The 27003-nt window shown below is 34.6% G+C and overlaps 2 protein-coding genes across 2 annotated transcripts in view; one reads left to right on the top strand and one right to left on the bottom strand.

The window, feature by feature from the left end:
* Positions 1-27003, bottom strand: part of LOC129755741 (uncharacterized) — a 122139-nt gene that overhangs the window by 39248 nt on the left and 55888 nt on the right. The gene's annotated exons all lie outside the window — the stretch shown is intronic.
* LOC129755739 (3'-5' ssDNA/RNA exonuclease TatD-like) overlaps positions 1-27003 on the top strand; it is a 61203-nt gene that overhangs the window by 31515 nt on the left and 2685 nt on the right. The window contains exons 3-4 of the mRNA XM_055752364.1: positions 17427-17775; positions 18206-18317. Coding sequence (XP_055608339.1) covers positions 17427-17775; positions 18206-18317 — 461 coding nt within the window. The remainder of the gene's footprint in view (positions 1-17426; positions 17776-18205; positions 18318-27003) is intronic.

Below are 27003 nucleotides of genomic sequence, written 5' to 3'. Positions count from 1 at the left end.
AGCTTAGCTTTAGCTTAGCTTTAGCTTAGCTTTAGCTTAGCTTTAGCTTAGCTTTAGCTTAGCTTTAGCTTAGCTTTAGCTTAGCTTTAGCTTAGCTTTAGCTTAGCTTTAGCTTAGCTTTAGCTTAGCTTTAGCTTAGCTTTAGCTTAGCTTTAGCTTAGCTTTAGCTTAGCTTTAGCTTAGCTTTAGCTTAGCTTTAGCTTAGCTTTAGCTTAGCTTTAGCTTAGCTTTAGCTTAGCTTTAGCTTAGCTTTAGCTTAGCTTCAGTTTCTATTTTTTTATGAATATCCAATAAATACAATAATTTATTCCATATAACGTTCCCAGATGCATTGTTTTTCACATATTTCGTAAGCAACTGCAGCCAAATTTTCTGTTTTCGTTTTGTTTATGTCCATTTTCGCCCACAAATAATCCACAAAAGGTGGAATATGTCTTTCCGCCTCATGGCTATAATTAAGACTTGACCAATTTTCGACGCCTATATAATTTAAGCATCATTTCACGCATTCGTTCTCGGATTGGTATAAACAATAAGCTACGCTGGCTCATGATAATCGCAAGAAGCGGTGCAAACTGCTCTCGGGTGTGAAGTTTTTTTTTTATTCCTTCTCTCCGGATTATCGGACCGGTTTACCAATTATGCGTTATGCATCGGTTTTTTTTTCTTTCTTTGGTACAGACGAAAGCACTTAATTTCGATGCTTTTTACAATATGTTTTCATTTCACTTTTTAAACCGATTCTTGGAAAGTGAAATTTATCATAATTAAAATAATAAAATAAAGAGAAAAGAAAATCACGAATAAATAACATAAATGAGAAACTTTCGAAATCTGGCTCCAGAAAAAGAATTTCGTTTTCGAAATCCAGAAATCAAGTTTATGCAAACTATTAAGGGACCGAAGGTTTTTGGAAATTTTTGAGACTGTAACTCCTTTTAACAATTTATTTCAAAGTATTTTTTAAAGGAAATCGAAAAAAATAGATCCAATGCCAAAAATGTCATTTGAAGATTTGGTCAAACATTGTCCTAAAAAATCTTTGAAACGAAGCTTAAGCTTCAAATCAGTCCGGAGATTTTAACTAATAGAATGAAATCAAATTGAGTTGAGTTAGATTATTGATTTGAAGCTTAACAAGTTTGTCAATTTTTGAAAAAACGTTAATCGATATGCATAATTTTGGACAGCCACAATTGATTCGCTCGCACTTTCACCAATCATTCAGCGATTGCAGTTGAAAATCCTTGCCCGAACTTCGGATGTGAACCGATATCTTTTTTTTTTCAATACCGAGCGAAAGCAATTTTCCACCCCGAGTTTAATGCGTTTTTATTCGAAACCTCAAAAATAATCCATAATTGAAAGTGAACGTGTTACGATAGCCGGTTATTGACTCACTTTGTATTTATATGGAGGGGTATCAGCCAAACCCCCTTTCGGAGATGCATTCGTAGAAGAAAAAAAAATCGAAGAAAAACCGCGTGAATCGCGTCCTCTCAAATCTTATTTCGGTTCAAATTTCAACAAATGATGATTATTGCGAGTCAGGTTTTTTTCCCCTCTTCTGATTCTTCAAAACATCAGCAGTAGCAGCAGTACGGCTGTTATTGTTTTTCGCTTTCCGATGTTTCGATTTCAGGGTCTTCCAAAATTGGCCACACATCAGCTGGGGCCATGATAGGAAAGAAATTGTGCTGGCCACCAATATCGAAACTCGACCTGTGATCGGTTACGTATTCTCATAAGTAGATGGATTTATTTTTCTATCGGCGTCTCGCGGTAACAAATCCGACAGTGTTTCGCAAAGCGTAGCAATAATTAAAATAAAAATGTTCCAAGAATCATTGTAAATATTGAAGGAATTTACTAATTAAAACGTGCCGCAATTGCGTATATTAAAAAAAAGAATTGGAGTACCGTAAGGGAATCATCTTAGGTCCCTTCTTTTCAATGGTTGTATAACATGATTTTTTGCACTAATTTGGGTTGTGGAAAGCTCATCTTTGCCTTGAAATCTTAAAATGCAGTAGATCGAAGATTCTTTAGGAAATTTTCCTCAAAAATTATCTCAATTCTTTGAATTTGAGCAACACTGCCCTCGACCGGTCAATTGTTGTATGTTTTGGACTGTTGTCGTTGTTGTTAGATGGATGGGATGGCATCACATTTGTTGTTGTTTTTCCGGTGCATCGAGTGAGCAATCGAAAGATACAATCGGCGCGCGCGAAAATTGGACCCCAAACATCGTTGAAAATGACGCGGCACAGCACCGGCCGAACAAATTGAATGCATTTCATAAGAAAGTTCGAACGATCATCATCTGCCTGTCTGACTGTCTGTCTGCATGAGCGGATTTTTCGAGTGCGATTAATTGAATAATTTAGATTTTCCGATATGTTTCAAAGGTTGTTTGCTGGCAAATCATTATTACGCTTACGTGTGAGTAAATATAAAATATATGGGTCACCTGGCATTAATGGTCGGAGTTGAGTGTCGTAGAATTTTCATCGCTCTGATTTTTTAAAAAGTTTTCCGAAATTAAATGGTTTTAAATAGTTATTGGTGCATCAAGCAACTAGTTTTTGTGTTCTTCGATCTTTAAAAGTGAAGTGATCGGCGAAAAAAGTGTGAAATGTGATAAAATTGATGTTTTCACAATGACGAATTTGATGGTGCCGGGCACTCTTAACGTGCCCTAGGTTGTTGTGTAAGGAATATCTATCGCGATTCTTGGGTGGAAAACTAAAAGCGGATTTTCAAGATAAGTGATTTGTTTCATTATTTTTTTTAAAGTAACTGTTTAATTTTTATTTTTTGTTGACAAATATTTCTAAGAATTTCGGCCAGAAATGGACATGTTGGCAGCAACTTTCATCATAGCAAGCCATGAAATCATATGTACTATGCAAACTTCTATGCAGTCTTGGTTGCGAAAAGAACTTTTGGAAAAGGCTTTTCCAACTGGAAGCTTTATTTGAAATTCCGGTATACATTAAGGCGTTTACATTATGCAGGCTTAGCAAGAAATTGTGTGTTGTAATTGAAAATGAATCTGTTGAGTTGACTGTTTGCAATTTGAAACTTTTATCTATTTTGGCAAGTAAATACTAACGCGTGAATGATAAATATTAGCGGCTAGTTTATCAAGTCTTTCTATTTTTCATTATATTTTGAAGTTTTGCGAACATAAAAAAACACAACGATGCCAGCGTAGAGTCGCGTAATTGTTTTCGTAATAGTTTTTTTTTTTACAAAGGGCCCAAAATAGAAATATTTCAATTATTTTTAAATCGATTGAGTTGATTGTTTTTATTTTGTTCAAGCTGTGTCCATTTAAAACTTAGTGGAAGAAAATATGAAACTATGATATTTTGATATAATTCCTAGCGGTTTATTCAGATAGGGTCGCAAAACGTTCTCCGGAACGGTCCGAGAGTTTTTTGTTTCATAACGAGCTTAAGAAAATCATATAAATATTTTGTTTCATTATTATAGCTTTATTTATTTTCAAAAATATACCTGATAAAACAAATATTATCAATTGGATTAAAACTTTGGCAGATATCATTTCTAGAGCAAAGATTTGAAATTTTTCAACTCAACAAAAACTTGTGCAGATATAAGTTAAGTTGCATTAAGTTTTGAGAGCGAGAGAGATATTTGCAACTTCTAATGGCTTTTCTATAGCCTTCATTAAGGCGTTTGTTTGTTGAAGATACACTAGAGAATTGAAAACGTTTACCTACTTATCAAATTACTTTTAAATATGAATAGATAAAAATACACAGTCGAACTATTATTTCATCAGTTCGACTTTTTAAAGTGTTATAATATTTAAAGAAATGTAGTCTACTTTCGCTTTAATTTTTCTCTTCAGCTCATTCTACGATTGTTTTTGAGAGTAAAATATGAACTTAACAAGTGAATAAATTTATTTTTGTATTTCATTCAAAATAGTCAAATATAGTGCTCCTAACTTCTCTATTTTGTAATAAGTGAAGCACCAAATGAAAGTGAAAGCAATGAATAGAATACGCAACTACTCAAGAGTCAATGAGTTTTTTTTTTTAATTTTAATTAGATACATAGGTACAATATAGATTTTTCGGGAAAGTTTATAATTGTTCAATTCAAATAAATAGTGTCATGCGATCGAAGTGTTACCATTCTCCATTACACAGATTGAATCAATATCTATTCGTTAATGTATATGTAATAACTTTTAAAGAAGACATCAAGAACACTTGAAAGAAAAAAGATTGAAGTATATAATTATGTTGAATGATTAGATATTGTTAACGTCAAACTTTAAATAGAGTTTTACAGAATTCTTGTTGAGTGTATAATTTCTACCCGGATTGTTTTTTTTTGTTTCGTATAATTCTTTAAAGTTTTGTCATTGAGTCAAATAATCACTCCAGTTTACTATTCACAGTCAGGTGAAAAAATAAATCACAATAAAAGTTTTTTACCAGAGTTTAAAAAAATTCAAATTTTTGGGACTTGATAACATCGTACGGAAAAAGGTTAGGTAATTGAAGATCACACTAGTCAAAAGTGTCTCCTGATCACATCCTAGAATCCACACCTCCTACCAAAATTATTTGCTAGGATGCAGAGGTGACCTCGGTCCTAAGGCGCAAATTTTAATTCTTTCAATCCTTTTTCTACATTTTCTCTCTATCTATTGACTACTAGGACGTGGCCGGCGCCGTTATTGATGTTTAAAGAGAGAGCATCAATTTTGTTCACTGTGAATGTTTTGCCAGTCCCAGGCACCATTCTTTTGACCTTTGAACAAAATTGATGGCCTCGGTCAATCACGGAGTAGCAACCATTGGCGATGTGGAACTCGTTCCACTTAGCCACGCCTGCGATCATGGAGTTCGAAATGCAAATATAACAACAATGTTATCCAATTTGAAAAAAAAAAAAAATAGTACATATAATGCATTTGAAATGAAAAGTAAAATTTACTCTTCCACCAAAAATAATTTTGTCAAAACGAATGATTACGTATTTCGGATTCAATGATTAAAGGTGGATGTGAGTAGTCAATCAAGCTAAGCTAAGCTAAGCTAAATCATTATTACGCTTACGTGTGTTTTCGGCTAGTTGATGCTATGCATCTATTACGTTATTATTATTATTATTATTATTATTGTGGTTGGATTCGAAAAATACTATTTTTGGTTATTTTATTTTATCGACGATTCAAACCTAACTGATTTCAAAATTTTGAACTAATTATCAATTTTTGTCAATTTGAGTTAGGATACCTCAGCAACTTCAATCGTCTGAATTAAAGCAAAACAACTACTTTCACTTACTACATTCAACTTTTTTAGTATCAGTCTTGAAGAACAATAATATTTCTAGAATTGTGTGCCTTCAAAGTTGAAAAAATCTTCAAATTTTTTTAATTGCTAACAAAAAAGGAAAAATTTCCATATAAATTCACAGATTATTGGCAACAGTGACGACACAGGCGGTACTAATACTAAAGCAAGGCTGCCTCGGCACTACCTCCTTTAAATATTCCTTGGATGGCGGCTTCCTTTTTTATTTTCAAAACTTTAAGGTTTTCTGTAAATCGCATGAAACCTTCACAATATGGTTATTAGGTGAAAGGGCAAAACGAGTAGAAGTCGAATTTCGCTATCTGACGCCATCTTAAAATCCAAGATGGCGGCTTCCTATGAACTTTGAAATGTTGTAAATGACTTAAAATCGCTTGAAACCCCAGCTATATTGGTATTGGGTGAAAGGGCTAAACGGGTGAAGTCAAATTTCGATATCGGACGCCATCTTGAAATTCAAGATAACGGCTTCCACTGAACTTTAAAATTCTGTTAATAATAATGTTGTGAGGGTTTCATGCGATTTTTAGTGAGCGTGACCGTTATCTTGGATTTCAAGATGGCGTCTGATAGCGAAATTCGGTTTCTCTTGGTTTAGCCCTTCACCCAATATCCGTATTGTGGAGATTTCTATTGAGGGAACATCTACAGCATTTCAAAGTTCAACGGAAGCCGCAATCTTCGATTTCAAGATGGCGACAGATAGCCAAATTCGACTTCTAATCGTTGATCTCTTATAACTAATACCAATATTGTGGGGTTTTATGCGGTTATCAGTCATTTACAGTACTTTCAAGTTGAGCGGTAGCCGCCATATTGGATTTCAAGATGGCGTCGGACAACGAAATTCGACTTACAGCTTTGAAAAGCATAGCGAAAACCACCATCTTGGATTAATAATGGCGTCAGATAGCGAAATTCGACTTCTTCTAGTTTAGTCCTTTCACCTAATACACATATTGTGGGAGTTTCATGCGATTTTCAGTGATTAACATTATTTTAAAGTTCAGTGCCGCCATCTTGGATTTCATGATGGTAACCTGTGCTCATTTAGTAATTTCATCCAATACCCATATTGTGTAAATTTAATGTGATTTTCAGTCATTAAAATTATTTTAATGTTCAGCGGAAGCCGCAATTTTGGATTTCAAGGTGGCGTCTGATAGCGAAATTCTATTTCTTCTAGTTTAGCCATTTCATCCAATACCCATATTGTGGGAATTTCATGAGATTTTCAGTCATTTACAGCATTTTAAGGTTTAGCGAAAGCTGCCATCTTGGATTTCAAGATGGCGTCAGACAACGAAATCCGACTTTAACTCATGGTTCATTCCACGGGTCATTCACAACCAATCCCTTTTCATTCAAAAAGTATGTCCTCATTTACTGTACTGATGATTAACAGCTCAAAAATGAGGAACTCATCCTAAGCGTGTAATTTGTTGGCTTGCGAGAAAAACGTCAAATTTTTAGCTTTTTTATGACTCTCATAAAACCATTATAAGAATAATTAGCCATTTGCCATCTGCCCATAATAAAACTATTAAGCACTGAATTGACTAACGCCATGTTGGTTGCAAAATCGAAGGGCACAAAATAACGCCATATTAAAGGATTCACAATGTGAAGTATTTCAAATATTTTTTCAGGCTTATTTCCCATCAATTCCATCATGATTGACTGTCAGATTTGACTTAGCTTTGTAAAAGCTTTAATGATCAAAATTTTTAACCATAATGATTTTATCGAGGGGTAATTTTTTTTGTGACGACACAAAAACGATTATATCGAAAATTTATACGAGAATGGCAGAAATTAAAAAAAAATCACTTTCGAGCGAAAATGGATTCCAATTTCATTTTGATTGTGTTGTAATCTCTATTTAACTATATTATTTAGTTTGTATGTGCTTTGAAGATGGCGTTATGTATTTTTTTTATTTTATAATTGAATGCAGTGTCATCTAGAAGCTGAAACGTGTAAAAAAAAACATTTTAAATGACCCAGCTGGAAGTTATTGAATGTTTTTATTGTGGTGCCTTGGCACTAACTTCTTTAATTATTCCTTAACCTTCTCCCCCATATACTCAGGGTGAGATTTGTGGAAGGATGGCGTACAGCCTGCAAAACAAATTACCACATGTGCTGCACTTCCGGACTTGGCCGGCGTCGTTATTGGTTAATTCGAAAGTAGAAGATTCTCAAAACTGTACAGTGAGGTTGTATTGCTTGTTCCCAGCAATCTTTCGTTTCGTTCATTGTGCAATGTTGATTATCTCGAGCCAATCACGGAGTGCAAATATTGCGCATTGCCCAAGAAGGACCGTAGGTGGACCGTAGTTGATAGCAAGCTCAAGTAGAAAAGCTGCTCACCAGTAAAATAAACAAAATACGGTGGTAAAATCGTGCGCAAAATATTTGGACAGCTAGTGCGCAGATATTGTGAAAAATTTCGTAATGAAGAGAAAAACGCACTCTCTAGAGAGCGCCTCGCAGTTTTTCAGCCAGAAACATTTCGTTGACAAGTATCGCCTTTATTTTACGGAGAAAAACAAAAAATAAAAATGAAAAAAAAAATTCTAGAATTTTGAGAGGCTAACGATTTGTGGAAGCTGCAAATCAGTCAGTGTTTCATAACGATTGACACGATGAATGGTTGAATATACAAAGAAGATTGCCTTCAAATACGACCGTTTTCCTCGCGTAGCACTCCCAAAGTTCATACTCCATTTTGATTTTATCTGGCATCGTGCCATTTCGCAAAAACTGTGGTGGAGTGATAAAAAGTTAAATACATACATACATATGTTGTTTTTGTGCCGATGGAGGACAATCGACTAAATTTGTCACAACTTCGACCAAATTAAAAATTTTGAGTAACTTTGAAGGTTTAAGCTTCGGGAAACAGAAAACGTAATCAACAACAGTCTTGTTTCTGGAAAAAGGTGGTTTATAGTATGGCGCACGTGGTGCCCAAAAATAAAAGTCGAAACTCTTCTTTACTAGACGCTATCTTGAGAACGACTTTGCACATGTAAACATTACATTCGCTTCCCTGAAAATTTCATAAATTTACATCCATGCTTTCACAAGTTATTCACAAAACAAAGTGTTGCACTTTTTTCGAATACACTGTTTAAAAAATCAGAATATATTAATAGTGTTTTCGTTTATTGGCAGTGACAACCTAGTTACTCACGAGTTTTGCCCTAACTGCTGTTATTATGTTCGGTTATTAATTCAAAAGTCCACTAGTTTTGCCCGAGATTTGAACCTCAAGCAGGCGGTTGCACCCCGTAAAAGTTGTCAGTGTTGGGGGTAAACATAAGGGTGAGTATAGCAACCATATATTTGCATCGTCCCGGGTAACGATTCTGTTCGTTTATTCAGAAAACAGTTTTGCCCTGCGCTAGTGGAGAAAAACGAAAACGGCATAAGATAAGCATAACTTCTTCAATTTAAAACCGATTTTGATTAATATCCACTTGAAATCTTTGTTTTTAATTGACATTTACGGTCCATAGCAAGTTAGATTTTTTAAACGTTAATATCGAGTCTCAAACTGTCGAGGAAACAAAATTTTCTCTCAAAAATGCTTTTTTATTATTTTTTCTATCACATTATAATGTAATTACTATTGATTACTGTTGATCATACGCAAAATATGAAGTTCAGATAATCGATAGCAAATTTATTCACCGTCAATATACAAAAAGAGGTTTAAAATTTATGTTATGCAGTCCAAGATATTTGCATCCGATTTTACATGAATAATTTAGGTTAGTGGATTAAGTTCACGATTTTTTTTTAATTTTCTAAACCACTGTATTTTGTAATACCAAAGTTGTTAACTAGAGAATTCGACCTGCATCTAATTCGATATCAAATAAGCATATTTGGCAAGCTTGGCAACTGTTTGGACTTGTTTTATTCCAGATTTCACAGAAACCCAATCTCTTTGGTGAGAAACGCACTTGAAGCGACAGGTCTTCTAATGTCCTTTCCATTATTTGTGACATTTTGAAAATCAGAAAGATCCCTTAAAATTAAAAAAATCTTGTAACACATTATCTGATAATAGATCATCTGGGTCAGTGGTCGGCAACCTTTTGAGTCAGAAGAGCCAAAAACTTAAAATTTTCCAAATTTCAGAGTTTGAAAGAGCCCCTTTGAGATTTTTGGGTTTTTTTAATTAAAAAAAAAAATATATATATATATCAACAGTAAACTTCAGTTTTACGAAAATTACTTCAAATTTCATGTAGAGTTTTTTCTTACTCTTGGATATTTTATCTGAATCTATTTCTGATTACCATTGAATACATGGGTTCTCTATTGGATCGTCAATTCTTTTAACATGGTTTTGATTTTATATTAATTTTAATGCGTTGGCAAATATCAGGTCGAGAAAATTTAAAATCCATATCAATCTTAAATGAATGTTTTGCATAATATTAAAGTGAAAGAGTTGAACATATTATTGTAATTTATAATTTCTTAGGAAAAATAAAGCTTTTTATTTAATTATTTAAAAAAAGTAAAGGGAAATAAATTTTCTTGAAATTTTCAAGCCTCCTTATGGCAGTTCTCCTGAATTAGCTAATCTTTTCCAAAATCTAAAAGTATGTGGCTAAATTCAACTGAAATTAATGTAGCAAAAATTAGAATCTTCATAATCATGGTCCTGAAAAAAGGTTACATATGTCTTTCAATTATTAAAATTTTGGAAATCCATGACATCAAGCGAACGCGTGTTCAGAATATTATGAATCTGTAAAATTCTAAAATCTCATTTTACTTATGTCATTTGTGATATCTTCAGAATTGTGCGTCCAATTAAACGAAGAATGAAATTTAAAACATTGAAGATGATTCATCTATGACTATAGCTTAGATTACTGTAAAAAAAATCGGTAGTTTCACCAGAATAAATTTTACATAATGTGGTTTGAAGCTTGGATTGAAAATTCGTGACAGATAATGTAGAAACAGAAAATTTTAACTGGCAAGAATAGTTCAAGGCTACTTTTGAAGTTTCCAAACAAAAAAAAAATAAAATAAATCAACTATAATTACCTCATTCTTAATCAAAAATGAAAATAAAAGTATGTCCGTTTCTAAAACTTCGTTCCAAATTTGTGTGTTTTTGGGAAATCTTGGCTTTAGGCATTACATCTAAAATTTTGAATTTATGAAATTCATGTAATTTAATTAATAAAAAAAACTGCTTGGGAGTTTGAAAATCTATTTAGTTTTCAATAACAAGTATTTAACCTGCGATTGAGTTTTCAAATAAAGTTTGAGAAATGAAATTCTCATTCATTCTCATTGCTGATTCGAGTTTCAAAAGCTGTCCAACTTTGACTTGTGATTTTCAATTTTTGGTTTTGTAATTTTGTACAAATTTTATGCATCTATTTACACTTTCTGAACCGTCATTTATTGAATAAGCTTTCTAGATATTTTTCTGTACATATTCAGACCGGGAAAATCCGGGCATTGGGTTTCTTAATTTCAAGCTCAAAACCAGGTAATATGCGAGCCAATCCAGCCAAAATCTAGGTGGTATCTTATATATAAAAATGGAGACGTTTTCTTTGTAATACCATCACGTATAAACGGACGGTCGAAATGAAGTGAAATTTGGTATCCGGAGGTCTTTCGGCCCAGAGATGGTTTCTATTATAGTTTCAAGAATCTTTCTTTTTATGGAAAGGGGGCTCCCTTACAAAATCAACTAGAAATGGGACAGAACTCGAAAAACATGAAGACGATTTACATGAAAACTGATTCACGAGCACGACAAAGTTAAAGATGTGTAGATGATTTAAACATTCTTGTTCGGGCGGTGAACAAAGTGCGGGTGGACTGTATAAAATTGGAGTAGCGTGGGCGTCGGATGATCGGATCGGAAAATTCTTCAGTCGGATGCGGGTCGAATTGTTTTTGGTTTCCGTCTAACGTGAAGGACGGTTCCACTTTGAACTAAATAAAACTGGTAATCTAACTCAAACAACTTAACTTTATTAATAAGAGAAACACGAGATTTCGATGTTGATCGTATGCAATTTTTTCTCTAACTGACCGTTATTTTTCACTAGTGTTGCCAGTTATTTTCAACGGTCATTTTTTGTCGACTTCTTCCGTGCTGGCAGATTGTCAGAAACGGAACAATTATCTAATGATTTATTAGGTAACAAGTAAAACGAAGTTTACCGGGTCAGCTACATAGTTTTTTCATAAGAAGCAAGAGAAAAGATGATGAATTATTTTTACCGAGACACATCAGTGACGTTCAAATCTAACAATTATCTCACAATTTAAAAACTGCATGCAAATTTATTTCGCTAAACAGGTTAAATATTTGGAGTTTCTTAAAAATTGTGAATAATCCTGGAAAAATCGGGCCTTTTTTCTCGATATCCGTACAGCCGGACCGGACCTGGCATTTCCATTTTTTTTTAAATTCTGATCAAGCCTGGAATGCTATTGAGGTATCCGTATTTTTTTATCATTATTTTACTTGAAACGACTCATACGTGATATCTGTATTCAAATAAATTAAAATTACCGTTTTCAATTCAGATAAATGGTTTTTCCAAAATTTTGATGTTGTTATGCGTCAAAGTTGTAAATATTTTTCAAAATGGTTGATCAGTTCTAATACTGTTTTGCAAATTTAAACTGAGCAATTTTCATAAGGGGCCGTTCAGATACCACGTGGACAGAAAAATGAGATGTTTTAACCCCTTCCTCCCCCTCCGTGGACAAGCGTGGACATTTGCCAAACCCCTACCCCCCTCCCCGGATGTCCACGTGGACAGATTTGAAATAGTTTTTTTTTTTAAATACCATTAATTTGACAGTTAGAAAACACCACTTTTTGCCTTTGTGTTATTGACATGGCTGATTTTGAAAAAAAAACTGAATAATTATTTCCTGATATAAAATAATTTTAAAAATTTTAAATTTCTAATTTATCATATTTGGTCGGGATTCGACCAGACCGAACTGAACGCCATCAGCATTTTTTCGAGACACTTGAACTTTATGGGCAAATATTTTCATCAAGAGACGAAATATTTGATGTTTATGAGCAAGAATCGATAGATTATAATTCAAGGAGTTCATTTTGGTCAATCATATTCACTTTTCAAACCTACAATTTGAATTACACGAGATCCAATTTTTGTTATTTCCAAATTTTCTCATGGCGCTCAGTTCAGTCTGGTCGAAGCCCGGCCATTTATCAATTGTAGCTACTAATTGTTGAAACTTAAATTGTGTTATCTTATTTTAATCGCCGCCGGGATATATTCTTATTTAATTTTTGGCATTTCGGCGAGTTGTGAAAATTCAAGGGAGAATATTTAGAAAGAACATGAAAGTATTATAGGTGGAAAGATCAAAGCTAGAGCGCTTTGGGTAGAAGAAATTGAATAGTTGGTGAAAATGTGAGCAGGGCTTTTGTTGTGTGAACAGCTTTTGAACTACTTGCGTGATTCTTTGCCGCGCGCCGTTTCAATGTTGATAGGAAGCGATGAAGAAACCCATCGCATTCCTACCCACATTGAAACACGGACGGGTCGAACACATGTGAGATTGTGTCCGACCGGGCAAAAAATCACCCAAGCAGCGCTCACATGTGCTGTTCTATTGCTAAGCCAATTCTATCGATGCGTGCTACTTTTTCAGGTACATCGGATGGTTGCTACTTTTTGTTTTCGCATATTATCCATCCGATGCCTTACTTTTTTTTGCGGTAGGAATGCGATGGGTTTCTTCATCGCTTCCTATCAACATTGAAACGGCGCGCGGCAAAGAATCACGCAAGTAGTTCAAAAGCTGTTCACACAACAAAAGCCCTGCTCACATTTTCACCAACTATTCAATTTCTTCTACCCAAAGCGCTCTAGCTTTGATCTTTCCACCTATAATACTTTCATGTTCTTTCTAAATATTCTACCTTGAATTTTCACAACTCGCCGAAATGCCAAAAATTAAATAAGAATATATCCCGGCGGCGATTAAAATAAGATAACAGAATCACTTGGCAAAAGAAGGGGGGAAATGGGATAACAAAAATTACAACACAATTCACCACGATGCATTTGGCAAAAAAGTAAGGCATCGGATGGATAATATGCGAAAACAAAAAGTAGCAACCATCCGATGTACCTGAAAAAGTAGCACGCATCGATAGAATTGGCTTAGCAATAGAACAGCACATGTGAGCGCTGCTTGGGTGATTTTTTGCCCGGTCGGACACAATCTCACATGTGTTCGACCCGTCCGTGTTTCAATGTGGGTAGGAATGCGATGGGTTTCTTCATCGCTTCCTATCAACATTGAAACGGCGCGCGGCAAAGAATCACGCAAGTAGTTCAAAAGCTGTTCACACAACAAAAGCCCTGCTCACATTTTCACCAACTATTCAATTTCTTCTACCCAAAGCGCTCTAGCTTTGATCTTTCCACCTATAATACTTTCATGTTCTTTCTAAATATTCTACCTTGAATTTTCACAACTCGCCGAAATGCCAAAAATTAAATAAGAATATATCCCGGCGGCGATTAAAATAAGATAACAGAATCACTTGGCTAAAGAAGGGGGGAAATGGGATAACAAAAATTACAACACAATTCACCACGATGCATTTGGCAAAAAAGTAAGGCATCGGATGGATAATATGCGAAAACAAAAAGTAGCAACCATCCGATGTACCTGAAAAAGTAGCACGCATCGATAGAATTGGCTTAGCAATAGAACAGCACATGTGAGCGCTGCTTGGGTGATTTTTTGCCCGGTCGGACACAATCTCACATGTGTTCGACCCGTCCGTGTTTCAATGTGGGTAGGAATGCGATGGGTTTCTTCATCGCTTCCTATCAACATTGAAACGGCGCGCGGCAAAGAATCACGCAAGTAGTTCAAAAGCTGTTCACACAACAAAAGCCCTGCTCACATTTTCACCAACTATTCAATTTCTTCTACCCAAAGCGCTCTAGCTTTGATCTTTCCACCTATAATACTTTCATGTTCTTTCTAAATATTCTACCTTGAATTTTCACAACTCGCCGAAATGCCAAAAATTAAATAAGAATGAAACTTAAATTGGAAAGCTTTGCAATTTGAAGATTTTGATTTAAACATCTTAAGATTTATTCACCTTTAAAAAATATTTTGAGAGTAAGTATGTCCACGTGGACATGACCCAAACCCCTATTCCCCTCTTCGTGGACAAGCGTGGACATTTCCATACCCCCTCCCCCCCTTAAGTTGTCCACGTGGTATGTGGACGGCCCCTAAAGGGCCCAAAAATGATTACGAGAGTTTAAAATAAAAAAAAGTGATGAAGGTAACTTTGTTTGATAACACAACAGAGGCTGTGCTTTATTAAATGAAAAACTTTTATTTTCCTCTTAACTTTCCTCTTAACTATAGCCTACAGTTTGATTCATTCAAAACCATACACACGATTTAGAAATAAATAAATTGATTTAAGCTTTTGTTGTTTTAAAACAACAATTATACTTTGCATTAATGGTTAATGAAAAATTTAAACTTCAATAATTGTAAAATTAAACTTCAAAAAATGCTATTTTGCCATTTGGTTTTTTCCGATTGTTTCAACAACGGGTGAAATGAAAATTCTCTCCTGGACCTATGTAAATCTGTGTGCCAGGTCACAAGACGCAGTAATCGCTTTTGCATGATTTATTCAAAAATATATTTAATATTAGAGCAGTGAGCTAAAGAGCCACAGCTTTACATCAAAAGAGCCGCAGGTTGCCGACCTATGATCTGGGTGAAAATAATCGACTGAAAAACATGAGGGGCATTAAAATGAAGAAGTAGAAGAAAATTGAAATAATCTCTCTTGTTTTTTTTCTTTAAAAACTCAATTGAATATTTGACCGAATATTTGGCCAAATAGTTGAAAAGGTCAATATTCGGTATCACTCTATAATATTTACATTCCACTGCACTGGTTTGACGTGCTCCAAGATCGCTTAACTGAATCAGAATTTTGCTGTAATGCTAAGAGAGACTCTTGAATGAAGTATAATCTCATATAAGCTATGAAAAATACAGCTTATTTAAAAAAAAGAGACGTATTTGAAAGATTTTCTGTGTTGAATGAATTCACATTGCGGCTAAAATTTGATTTTTTCCAGTGTGAGTCAGTGAATTCTGTAAAATTTTTCAAAAAAAAAGGCGGGATATTTTGAGTAAAAAGTGGGACAGCAGAACATATCCCGCTTTTGCGGGACGGATGGCAACCCTATGCTTACCTTAAGAGGAATGCTCCAGATAGGTTCAAATTAGTTTTCGCGGATAAATTTGCCACAAAGTTGATGATTTGGCAAGCCAATTCAAATATTTGACAATTTCAAATTGAGCTGTTGAAAGAATTCGAAAGTTTTATCACTGGAGCAAACATGTATGAACAAGAACGAGGCTTTTGATGTTTTTGAATAAAGTTTTATTTAATCCATCAAACTGCCCTCAGTTTTGTCCCATTCGAAAGATATTGGGCAATGGTCAATCGTATATTGAAAGAGGGTGTTTAAACAATCAAACCATCATCTGATATATGGTAAAGTGGTAGCAAAAATGTCCGATACGGTTGATGTTACCACTGTGCAGAAATTGATGGGGGGTTTTCGACGAAAAGTTCTTAAATTCATCGAAGCAGCAAAATTGTTTTGTATTTTTCTCCAGAAGTTCAATAAAAACCCTATTAAAACATATTTCTACCAATTTTATAATTTCCTTGTTGATAAAACGGAAATGGTTTGCGACCTCATTCTAAGTGGTGCAAGCCTTACAAGATTTTCTATTAGAAGAAATATTTTCAAAAATTTTAGTCACCGATTTTAGTTTTTTTATATCTTGATTGGGGAATCTTAATCCCAACTTCGAGTTCTAACTGAACAACTGTACGATTAGTAGAGGAGCGAACTCAATTCTAGGCGAGGGATTTCATTCAAAAATATTTTATATTATAAATGGCTGTTATTATTGTTTGTTAAAGTTAATTATTTCTCTAATGGTCACGCATCGAGAACTCATATTTAATGAAAAGCATTATCATAAAAGCATTAAAGACAAAATGTATAATTCGTTTTGAGCTAACTCAAAGAAAAGTTCAAGTTATGGATTATTTTTTTAAATTTAAATGTCGGTTTCTTAACCTCTGATTTTTGGTTCAGAAATAAAATACCAAAACCTCGTTTCCTCATTTTAATGTTTTTACGCGTGAGAAAATATTAGGTATTTTCGTCGATACCTGATGATATCAACCCTGATACATTTTTCTCTCTCTTGAAGTTCACTGCCACATGTTAACCGCTAGTTAAAACATCAGAGCAAAAAAAAAACCTAGAGGTGTAAAATATGTTACATATCAAACACAAGAACCAATTGTTTATCTAATTTTAGTCGCCAGTCAGAAACAGAAGCAGAAGAATCCAATATATTTGCTCTGAAACTTGTTGTGACGTTGTGGTTGCCGTCGTTCTCTAAATGATCTCAGTATGAATCTTGATCTCGTTCGCGTTGGGGAGAAATATCGAGCAAGATGATGCCGCTGATGATATGCAGCAGCAGCAGCAGCATGAATAAGCTCGACCAATTTAGACGCACCACACAATCACAAGATCGTGACATTCGCCCGAAGGAATGCATCAGAATAATTGAGTTCAGACTTTTCAATAGGTTAAGTTGAAGAGTGGGGAGAGCGTAAAAATGCATCCGCGCACACACGTGTTTGTCGTTTAATTCTTGGGGTAAAGAACGTCTAACGGTGTTGTTGGATGCTTTGTATCAAATTTGAGAATGACCATTTACAATTGGAAAACATTTTTTGGAGAAATTAGAGAGATTTGAATAGGAAGTTTCAAATTCATCTTGGAATTCATTATCAAAATCCAGAGTGTTTTCTTGAAATCTGTTACAGAATTCAGATTTATGATTAAGAATAACATTTGTATATTAGAACACCAGTTCGAATTTAACCCATAAAGTAGAAGTATTAATGTTTCCTATTTTCCATTTCAGGTGTCCAAAAAATTATGGTCCCAGGCACGTCGGTCAAATCAAGCAAAGAAGCGCTCCGATTAACGCGTATTTATCCGGGAATCATCTACTCGACGGCGGGAATTCATCCGCACGATTCCAAATCGATCCTGGAGGAGCCGAGCACGTGGCACGAGTTCGAGGTGATTGCCGGGGCACCGGAATGTGTGGCCATTGGGCCCTGTGGGCTGGACTATCAGCGCGATTTTAGCGAACCCTGCACCCAGAAGGATATCTTCGAGCGGCAGCTGAAGCTGGCCTGCGCCCTTCAGAAACCGATTCTGATCCACGAACGATCTGCCCAGGACGATGTGCTGGAAATACTGTCGAAGTGAGTGGAAGTTTTAAGCTCGAATTTGAATTTAGCTCAGTATTTGTTAACAAAACAGATGGTAACAGTTTTGACCTACATTGCAAAAATCAAAAGAAAAAAAAAGAGATTAATGACTCACCATCGTTCCGCCAGACTGAATTTCGAATGAAATCTCACAGCTCATTAAAGCTGATAACCTAATCCAAAGTGTGACCAGTCAGATTAGATAAGGCTTAACGATGATGATAATGAGTGTGATAATTGTATTATGAATGGAGCTCATTTTAACGTAGGTCAGAATAATGATGTTTTAGCTAATTCTAGCTCTGCTTACAGAAGTGATAGAATAAAAGATTGGGAGGTTAAAAATAATGACAAAAAATCATGGAAAAACCCTACTTGAGTATGTGTTCGCACATCACATTAATCATATCGAATTTTGTTACAGATTTCAACCTACACCGCAGATAGTAATCAGAGGTTTCATGGGTACAACGGAAGAAGCGCTCAAATATCTACAGCGAGATTACTATATATCGTTGACCGGGTATCTTTGCAAGGTAAGCAAATCTTATTCTGATTTAAGGATTCATCGTTTCAACCTATAATTGAATGATAAAATTCAGAGTTCTCTGTGATACTTAACTATAAACACTTTTAAATCGTAAATTTTGGGTGCAGATCCAAATACAGATTCTATGTAGATTCCGAATTTAGACCCAAAATTCAATTTGAGATCCAGATTTCATAGTTCAATTCGTAATTAAAATTCAGATATCGGTTCAGACTTTTGATCAGATGTCAGATTCGAACTTTAAATGAATATTTAAGGTTTCAAACCCGGATTTCAGATTGCAGTTTTCCAATTCAGATTTTATATTCTATTTTATGTAAGATTTCTTATTTCAGATTTCAAATTCAATATTAAAGTAAGACTTCAGAATCAAAATTTGAATTCTGATGTCAGATTTAAGATTGCAGATTCATGTCCAGTTCTCTATTCCAGATTCGAAATTTAAATGCAGAATTTTTATGTCAGGCTTCGAATCCAGACAACAGATTCAAAATCGTTTTCCTGATTTCAAATAAAATTCAAAATTCAGCTTTCAGATTACATTGGAATTTGAGATTTTTTATTGCAGATTCAGAATAAGATCCAAAATTAAAGAGGTCAGATTGAGATAAAAACTTTAGAGATCGAATTTCAGATTTAAATTTTTGGGTTCCGATTTAAGATGTCAGATCATAATCCAGATTCACGTTGCATTATTAAAATCGATTTGAAAAACAGATTTAACCCTTTAATGCATGACTTTTTTTAAATGGGAATATCAGTTACTGATTCAGTGAAATAATAACATTTTAATTCGAATAACGCAACTCAAGAGGTTTGAAGTTGTTCTTTTGAGTATTGTAAAAGTTATGGCCCGTCAAACTTGAAAAATATTTTTTAAAATTCTTAATTCATTTCAATACGATTTTGCAAATTTCTTCAAAACCTTCTCAATTGGGTGCAGGAAGGTGTTTGTGATTGATTGAGGTTGAAAAATTTGATAGAATTTGCGAATCTGAAGAAATATCAGCAAATTTCCAAAAACTACTTTTTTCGAAAAAATAAATAAATTTGAATTTTGCATTTTTTCCGCCTACTTTGTTCGATATCTCACAAAAACAATGTAAAACCGTAATAAAAAATACCATGGGCTAATTTCTTTTAATCTCAAGAATATTTTTTGTCTGTACATCTTTAAAAAATTTCCGCGCGTCTCCGAGATATTTGGATTTAGATTAGTGTTGTTTTAAAACAACACTATGCATTAAAGGGTTAAGATTCAGAATTCAGATTATAGAATTTAAAATTCAGAATTGAAATTAATTTATCGGATTTCAAATTCTTACATCTGATTCCAAATTCAGAGTTGTATACATAGTAGACTGAGTCGATTTGGGGTCATTTTTGAACTTCTCAAATCATGGGTCAAAAAAGCTTGATTTTGCTTCAAAACTCATCCATAATCCAGAGAAATTTACCGTTGAACAACTTCGTCGTAAACAATAACTTCGTATCTTTTGAATTCAAGTGACTTCAGACAGCGGAAAATTTCCTTTAGAGAATTTATAAATTGGCACAAAAACCATTAGCAGGCTCAGTTCCACAGAAGAAACAAAAATGATGATGATTTTTCAGTACAAAATATTCTATTTTCCCATACAAACCTTCAAATTTACTGATGTAAACGTTACTTGAAAATTCTGCAAAAAATCGTGGATAAGTTTTGGGTCGAAACGAAACTTTTTAAACCCCAGGGTTTAAATTGAAAGATGATCCCATATCGACTCAGTCTAATACATAGTTATTAGATTTTTTTTTCAAATTTTTATCAGTTCCCAGCGTTCGAAATTTTATTAAAATATTGAGTAATTTATATTAGGATCAGCATTATATTGAGTTCATTATATTTTATAGATTCAAAATTTATACCCATTTTCTTATTAAAAGAAGTATAATGTTCAAATTCTGAAAATTTTAATTCAAACTCCAGAGGAAATTAAATTAAATTTGGGCTTTGAATCTAGAAGTTAAAAGTAAAGCTTAGCTCACTTAAAAATGGCACAGTTAAGAATAAGTATATCTAAAAAATCATTCGAATTTTGAAATTTTTGTTTTGAAAATTGTTTTTTTTTCCAAGAAGCAGAGTCTTGGCTATTATTCTATTTTTACAAAACCACCAGCAAATGTTATGCGATTCAACCACTTGAATTTGTGTGAAATAGGGATTTTCATCAGTTTTATCGTCCAACAGAAATCACCTGTCTCACTGGCTCGCCATGGCAGCTTACGAGCTCTGGAACAAGCAAAAATTTGTTATTTTAGGTTAGGTTTTAATGGTTCAGGTAGGCAACCCTTTTAGCTTATAGGAGACCAAATTGCGGGACTTTTCAGCAACCTACACTTTGTTTTTCGCTTATCTGATCTGAGTCTTGACTTCGCTTATGATCCTTAACCGTAGTTGCCGATCATGTGCTTCACTCCAGCCAGAGTGCGTTTCTTTATTTCATCATCTTAGGGTTTAACGATTTATGATCTGGCAAAGATTCAAGCAAAATTAATATTTTTGCCGAGTTCGAATTTTCTAAATTTTGTTAACTGCATATTTCGTTCAAACACTGGAGTAACGTTATTTTATTGAAATAAATAATCATTTAGGGAAAGATTCAATCAGGATTATCATAAAAAATCATCATCAGTTTGCAAATCGCTCAATATAGAACAAAACTAATTCTTCCAACAAAAGTTGTTTTTGTACGGATATCCGATAATGTTTGCGTCGATTTTTGATTACAACTTATGAATAATGACAACTTCTAGAAAATTGAAGAAAACTTACCTGCGTTCTTAAATATTTTTCAATGAAGATTCTTCCGGAATAGAGCGCACTGAAGATAACAGGTTTCTGGCCTTGGACATCCAACTACAAAACTGCTCTCACAATACCACTAAACAATTAATTTTATATTTATCTAAAATGAAACTGAAACATTTTAGAGCAAATTCACTGGTTTTGGATAAAAGTGGTAGAGATTTTGTCACTTTTTGCACATTTTGAAAATTTTGCTTGCCATGCAAAAACATTTTTAAGATCTGTAGCTTTCAAGTTTTTTAACACCACGGGCTGTAGTTTCGCATGCTGTGATGCAAAAATACCAATATTTCTATCACATACAGCTGAAATAGAAACAATGCTGTAAAAAATACAACGCCCAACGATCTTAAAAACATTTTTGCATAGTAAAATTTACAAATTTTAAAAAATTTCTACCACTTTTTCCCAACACGAGTGAACTTGCTCTTATAATTTTGACACGCGATGAAATATTTTACACGTCCTGCCAATCCAACGCCTGCTTCACTTCTCCGATTCAATAACTTTTTCCATCTTATTGTTGATTAAAAATATTTTTTAAACAAAAAGTCAGAATTTAATAAAAATCATACATACAAATTAAAAGTCCAAATTCAGTCTTGACAAATTTTTATTTTAAAACTTACATTATGGAAAAAAAATTAAAAATTGAAGAGACTAAGAGTAAGGTGGGGTAAAAGTACGTTTTGAGATTATCACAAACTGACAACAGCAAAATTCCAAAGTCTGGCGTGGATCGATAATGATTTAGAAAGCCTACGTGCAGACTAGATTTTTTTTCGAAGAAGTTGAAAATACTCCGAAAAATGAGGTAAAGTAGCTTTTTTGTATGAATGATGTAATATTGAAAATAACGACAAACATGTTTGAGCAATCATAATTCTAGCTTTCAATGAAGGTGTTAATTTGTCTGTTTAGTTGTTTTCAATCACTATCAAATGCAGAAGAAAGAATTTCATTAATATGTCTCTGTTTTGCACAATAAACTGTGAATCACAAGAAACTTTGAAGGGGCAAAAGTACGAACTGCAAAAGGGGTAAGAGAACGAATTATATACAGGGTCCACTGAAGCTAATCCGAACAGAAAGTTTTAACTTAAAAAAAAAAAACACTGGAAACATCAGCGCATATTTTTGTTCATACAAAGACCTGCTCGCTCGAAAAATTGCGCAAATATGACTAGAACTGGATTTCATAAACCTGTTGAATATGGACAGTTAGTGGAGGGCTCCGAATTTACGCAGGTTGTTAGCCCATGTATAAGATTTGTATCAGACAGAAGAGAACACAGAAGCTACTGCTGTAAGCAAAGATTGGTATAAAATAATTTTCCTCATGACTTCATTCGAACTTTTGCACCAGCAGTGGGGTAAGAGCATTTAGGCATTTAGACATTTTTCCTACTGCTATCAAATGTGTCGATCGATTAACATCGTAATTTTTAAGAAGAGAGAAAAAAGTCCAAAGAATCAAATACTGTTCTTGGATTTTTGGAAAAACAACTGCAAAATTTTCTAAAAATAGTACAGCACTAAGGTCGTACTTTTACCCCACCATACTCTATGTATGATGTTAACCGTAGTGAACGACTGTGCCGAAAGAGGTGTTGCATTGATTTCGGAATTTAATGGTAAAATAACCAAAAATGAACAACAACTGCAATATTTATTGGAGGAAGTTGAGGCACATCGAAAAAAAATCAAATCTCCAACAAAAATTAATTTGATCTGAAATGTTGTGCATAAAATTTAAACTTTGTTAGTTACTCTATGAATAAAAAAAATTGAAATATATTTTTTTTAGTTTAAAACCTACTAGGAAATAACTTCACGTGTCAACCTCATTATTTTTTGTTATAAAAAACACTCTAAACCAGATAAAGTACTTTGTTTTAACAACAGCTTAAATTATAGAAAAACGTGAAAAGACTGTAAATGGACCTATTTTTCGAAAATTTATCTTTTTATTGGCATCACAAATCGTCCAGTCATGTTCCTAAGCCCCTGTGGTTATGCAATTTTTTTTTCAAATTGTCAAGCATTTTTCCGTTCTATCCGAATTTATCCGTTTTTCCGAACTATCAAGTGAATATCATCTAAACTCAAATATAAGAAAAACATTAAAAATTGCAATCGAACGCAACAACAATGGTTAAAATCAGTCATTATTTAACATTTAGTCGCCCCATTAAAACAGTGATGAATATCATCCTTAAAAAAGTTAGCCAATTTTTGAAGCTTAATAACTTTTTTATCTTAACTTTAATTGAAATGCAATCTTCGGATGAAATATTTGTCATAGTTTTGGTTTTAAGAAAACCCGTTTTTGAAAGAAATCGGTCGAAGGAGACAAACGAAAAACTGGATTTTCATGTTCCTCTCGAACAAAATGTCTCAAAATCTCATACAAACTTCAGGCTCGTTGAGCGACCCCTTCCCGTGTTCCGACCTGGCCCAAATTTGGCATGAGATCTTGTACTGAGCCCAGGATCAATTTTAGCCTGCAGCGTATAACTTTTTCAAAAGTCGGGTCATTTGGGGCAGTCTAGTGTTCCTCCACGATTTTTCACGTTTATTCTTGAAATTGTCATTGAAAATGTGGCGTTAATATCTTTTCTCGAGATGTTATGTGATAAATTATGGACAAAAAATTACGCAAAAAAGTTTATCCACCTTGAAACGGATACTAAACAGCAAATTTTTTTTTGCTGGAAATCAGCAGAACTTTCAGCAATTCAAATTGCTGTATTTAGTACCAAATTTATATTTCAATTCTAAATTAACTATTGATTATCTGCCTGTACATATAATGATCAATGAAAAAGAATTTGTTTCTTTCATTTTTAAATTATGTTTGCACTTATTTCCAAGAACTTATTTTTTTAATTTTCCAACACCGGCTCTGGAGTGGCAGCTTTGTGCCAAAGTGTTGATCATTCGCCACCTGAGAAAAGAGTTCTGATTAGTATCTTTTATGAAATCTGTCCAATAAAAACTCACCCTTGACTTATGTCTGGTTGCTAGAATATAGAGGAAAATCAAAATAATTATATTAATCTAACCAAAATTCGTAAAATAGAGTCTCACCTTGCTTCTGCATACGAAAACAAATAAACTTCAATGTGACAACTCGATTGCTGATTTCCCAGCAAACTAGATCAATTGCTGGAAAGTCCAACAATTTGGAAACCTCTGCTGAATTTTCAGCAGAAATGACAAGAACACAACCGATTGCTGAAAAATCCAGCAAATCCAAAACCGATTGCTGGTTTCTAGCAAACATTTGGATTGCTGAACGTTTCCAGCAATTTTTTTTGCTGGAAACCGAGGCAAAAATTTACTGTGTACAATTTAAGTGTGTTTCAGAGCAGACATTTTTCCAGCATCATAGTTGACATGGTTGCTGATATTCCTTCATCATCACGTTTCAAATCTCATTTGACTACTAGTCAAGCTTCAAGGGACTGGAAAAGCTTGACTATCGTCATGGATTTCTGTTCACGTGACGGATGTTGTTTTTCAAACGACGGTCGTCAAGCAAGTTGACGGCGTCGGTTCAAAGCATTTTATGTATGATTCGATAAATTTTGTGTATTTGGATTGCTTGTTGGGCGATTTGCCAGCGTCGAAAACAAATAAAATTCGGATTCAAAAAATACTATCAATTGCGGAATTACAATATTGTAAAGGAATTTTTATATAGATAATTATGAAAGGCAATTTTTTTGCGCGTAGTCAATATTGTCCTTCCAGACCCTAGCGAATTCTTATCGGTCGTGACAGTTGATGTTACGTTCGAAAATGTCCCGGTCCCGAACTATCCTGGACTGATTTCCAAAAACGGAAACGATCGATGTTTTCAGATTTTTTTTCAGCCACGACCATAACGAAACTTGTGTTTTTCGGCGTCGTCTTAAGATGTTTTTTTATGTAAACATTATTCCGTCACAGTCAAAAAGACGACGACGGGCTGAAGGCGACTATTGGCGTATTTTTTTTTTTGATTCCGGATTTGGCTCTTGAACCGTCAAAATAAAAAAACGATTTTCGGGTTTCGAGTTATTCCATACGTAGGTGTGCGTGAGAACGAGCGCAATGTTTACATGCAGCTGTCATTTTGTTCTCCCTTCTAGATTTCTTCATTCGGTTCTTCACATCCGGATTGCCTTTTTTCATGTCCGGATTGCACTGGACAGCAGATAGTACAATTTTGCTTGGCTGAGAGGTTCAAAATCGCGGCAATCATCATTTTCCCGTTAATTATTTCAACTGTTTTGCTTTCAGCCAAAAACAGCTGTTTGATGTTTTGACAACAACGTTGAGAGTATTGGTGAACTTCTCGCAAAACTGACTTTCTTCTCAGGGCGACTCCGTCCGTTTTTCGAGCGAACCTAGGTTGCCTCTCGAACAATAAATGAGCACGATGACAGCAGTTAGAGCGAACCTAGGTTGCCTCTAGTTTGCCTCCAGGTGAAAAAAATACGGTATATGATTATTCCGACGCTTTATTTGACTGAAGGTTGAGGCGAGATTGTTTGCTTGGTTACTCATTTGAAGGCGTCTGTTATGAATGCGACTGCTTTAACTTTTTCACAGTCACAGTTTTATGACTGATGACGGTGAATTTTGTACGCTCTGGTGTGTTTTATATAGTTTTAGTATATATTCTGCAACATTCTTGAACGTAAACATTGTGTCTTGCTGTCATTTAGTACTCTTGAAGATTTCGTGCTCAAAATTTTAGATTCTTGTTCAAAATTGTGCAAAATGCCCAAAAAATCACAAATTTCGATCAGCATCCGAAATTTGATTATTGAACATCACAAAACCGGCAAAAGCTAATATTGCCGGAATTGTCCAGCTTCACAAAGATATGGTTACTAGGATTGTTCAGGTGTACAAAAAGTGTGGTTCTATCTCGCCAGCTAAGCAATCGGGGCGTCCTTCAAAGACAACTGACCGAATTGACAGAGCTATCGTGAAGCTGGATCGGAGCTGGACCGGAGACTGTCAGCTCCGAAAATTGCGAAACAGATTGGAAGCGAGTTTTCCATTGAATTGACATCACAATCCGTACGAAACCGTCTTCATAAGAACATCTTAAGGGCAAAGTAGCGCGAAGCCATGGTAGTCCTCTAAAAATATCAAAAAGAGATTAAAATAGGCCCTGGACCATGTTTCATGGACCAGTGATGACTGGAAAAAGGTGAATTGGTCAGATGAGTCGAAAGTAATGCTATTTGGGTCTGATGGTATCACAGGAAAATGCCCGCGAACCGGTGAAAGTTTGTAAAAGGAGTGTTTGCGGCCTACAGTCAAGCATGGTGTTACTTTACCAACATTGATTTTTCAAACAACTGAGCATGACTTGGATTTTTCTCTCCAGGTAGAGTCATGGTGTGGGGATCTATGGCTGCATCCGGCGTTGGAGAACTTGAGTTTATCGATAGAATCATGACTGTTACTGAACGGGGCTACTGAACGGGCAGCACTGAACGCACTCAAGTTGATGACAGTTTTCGAACAGGGAAAAGAGCGAGAGAAAAGAAAGCGGTTTATTCGGCGGGAAAGTCGTAGGACGAAAGTAAACAATAACAAAACAACAATAAATTCGCGTTAGGTGTGAAGTTGTTTGAAGCAGAAGAATCTAACTTTGTAAAGATTCGTCCTAAAAGAACGAGCTTAGGATTAACGTGCGAACTAGTTGCAATAGTACGGAAGTTAAGTGAGGTCGCTTGAGCAAAGGGCAATATTGCGGATACGCGCTGGTTTAGGAGACACCCTAACTAAGTACAACCAGTTGAGTAGAGGTGGCTAGCGG

This window comes from Uranotaenia lowii, chromosome 3 (genome assembly GCF_029784155.1).
Source record: "Uranotaenia lowii strain MFRU-FL chromosome 3, ASM2978415v1, whole genome shotgun sequence".
NCBI classification, from domain to species: Eukaryota; Metazoa; Arthropoda; class Insecta; order Diptera; family Culicidae; genus Uranotaenia; species Uranotaenia lowii.
The sequence above is the reverse complement of the archived record's forward strand: the minus strand, read 5'-3'. Positions and strand labels throughout refer to the sequence as shown.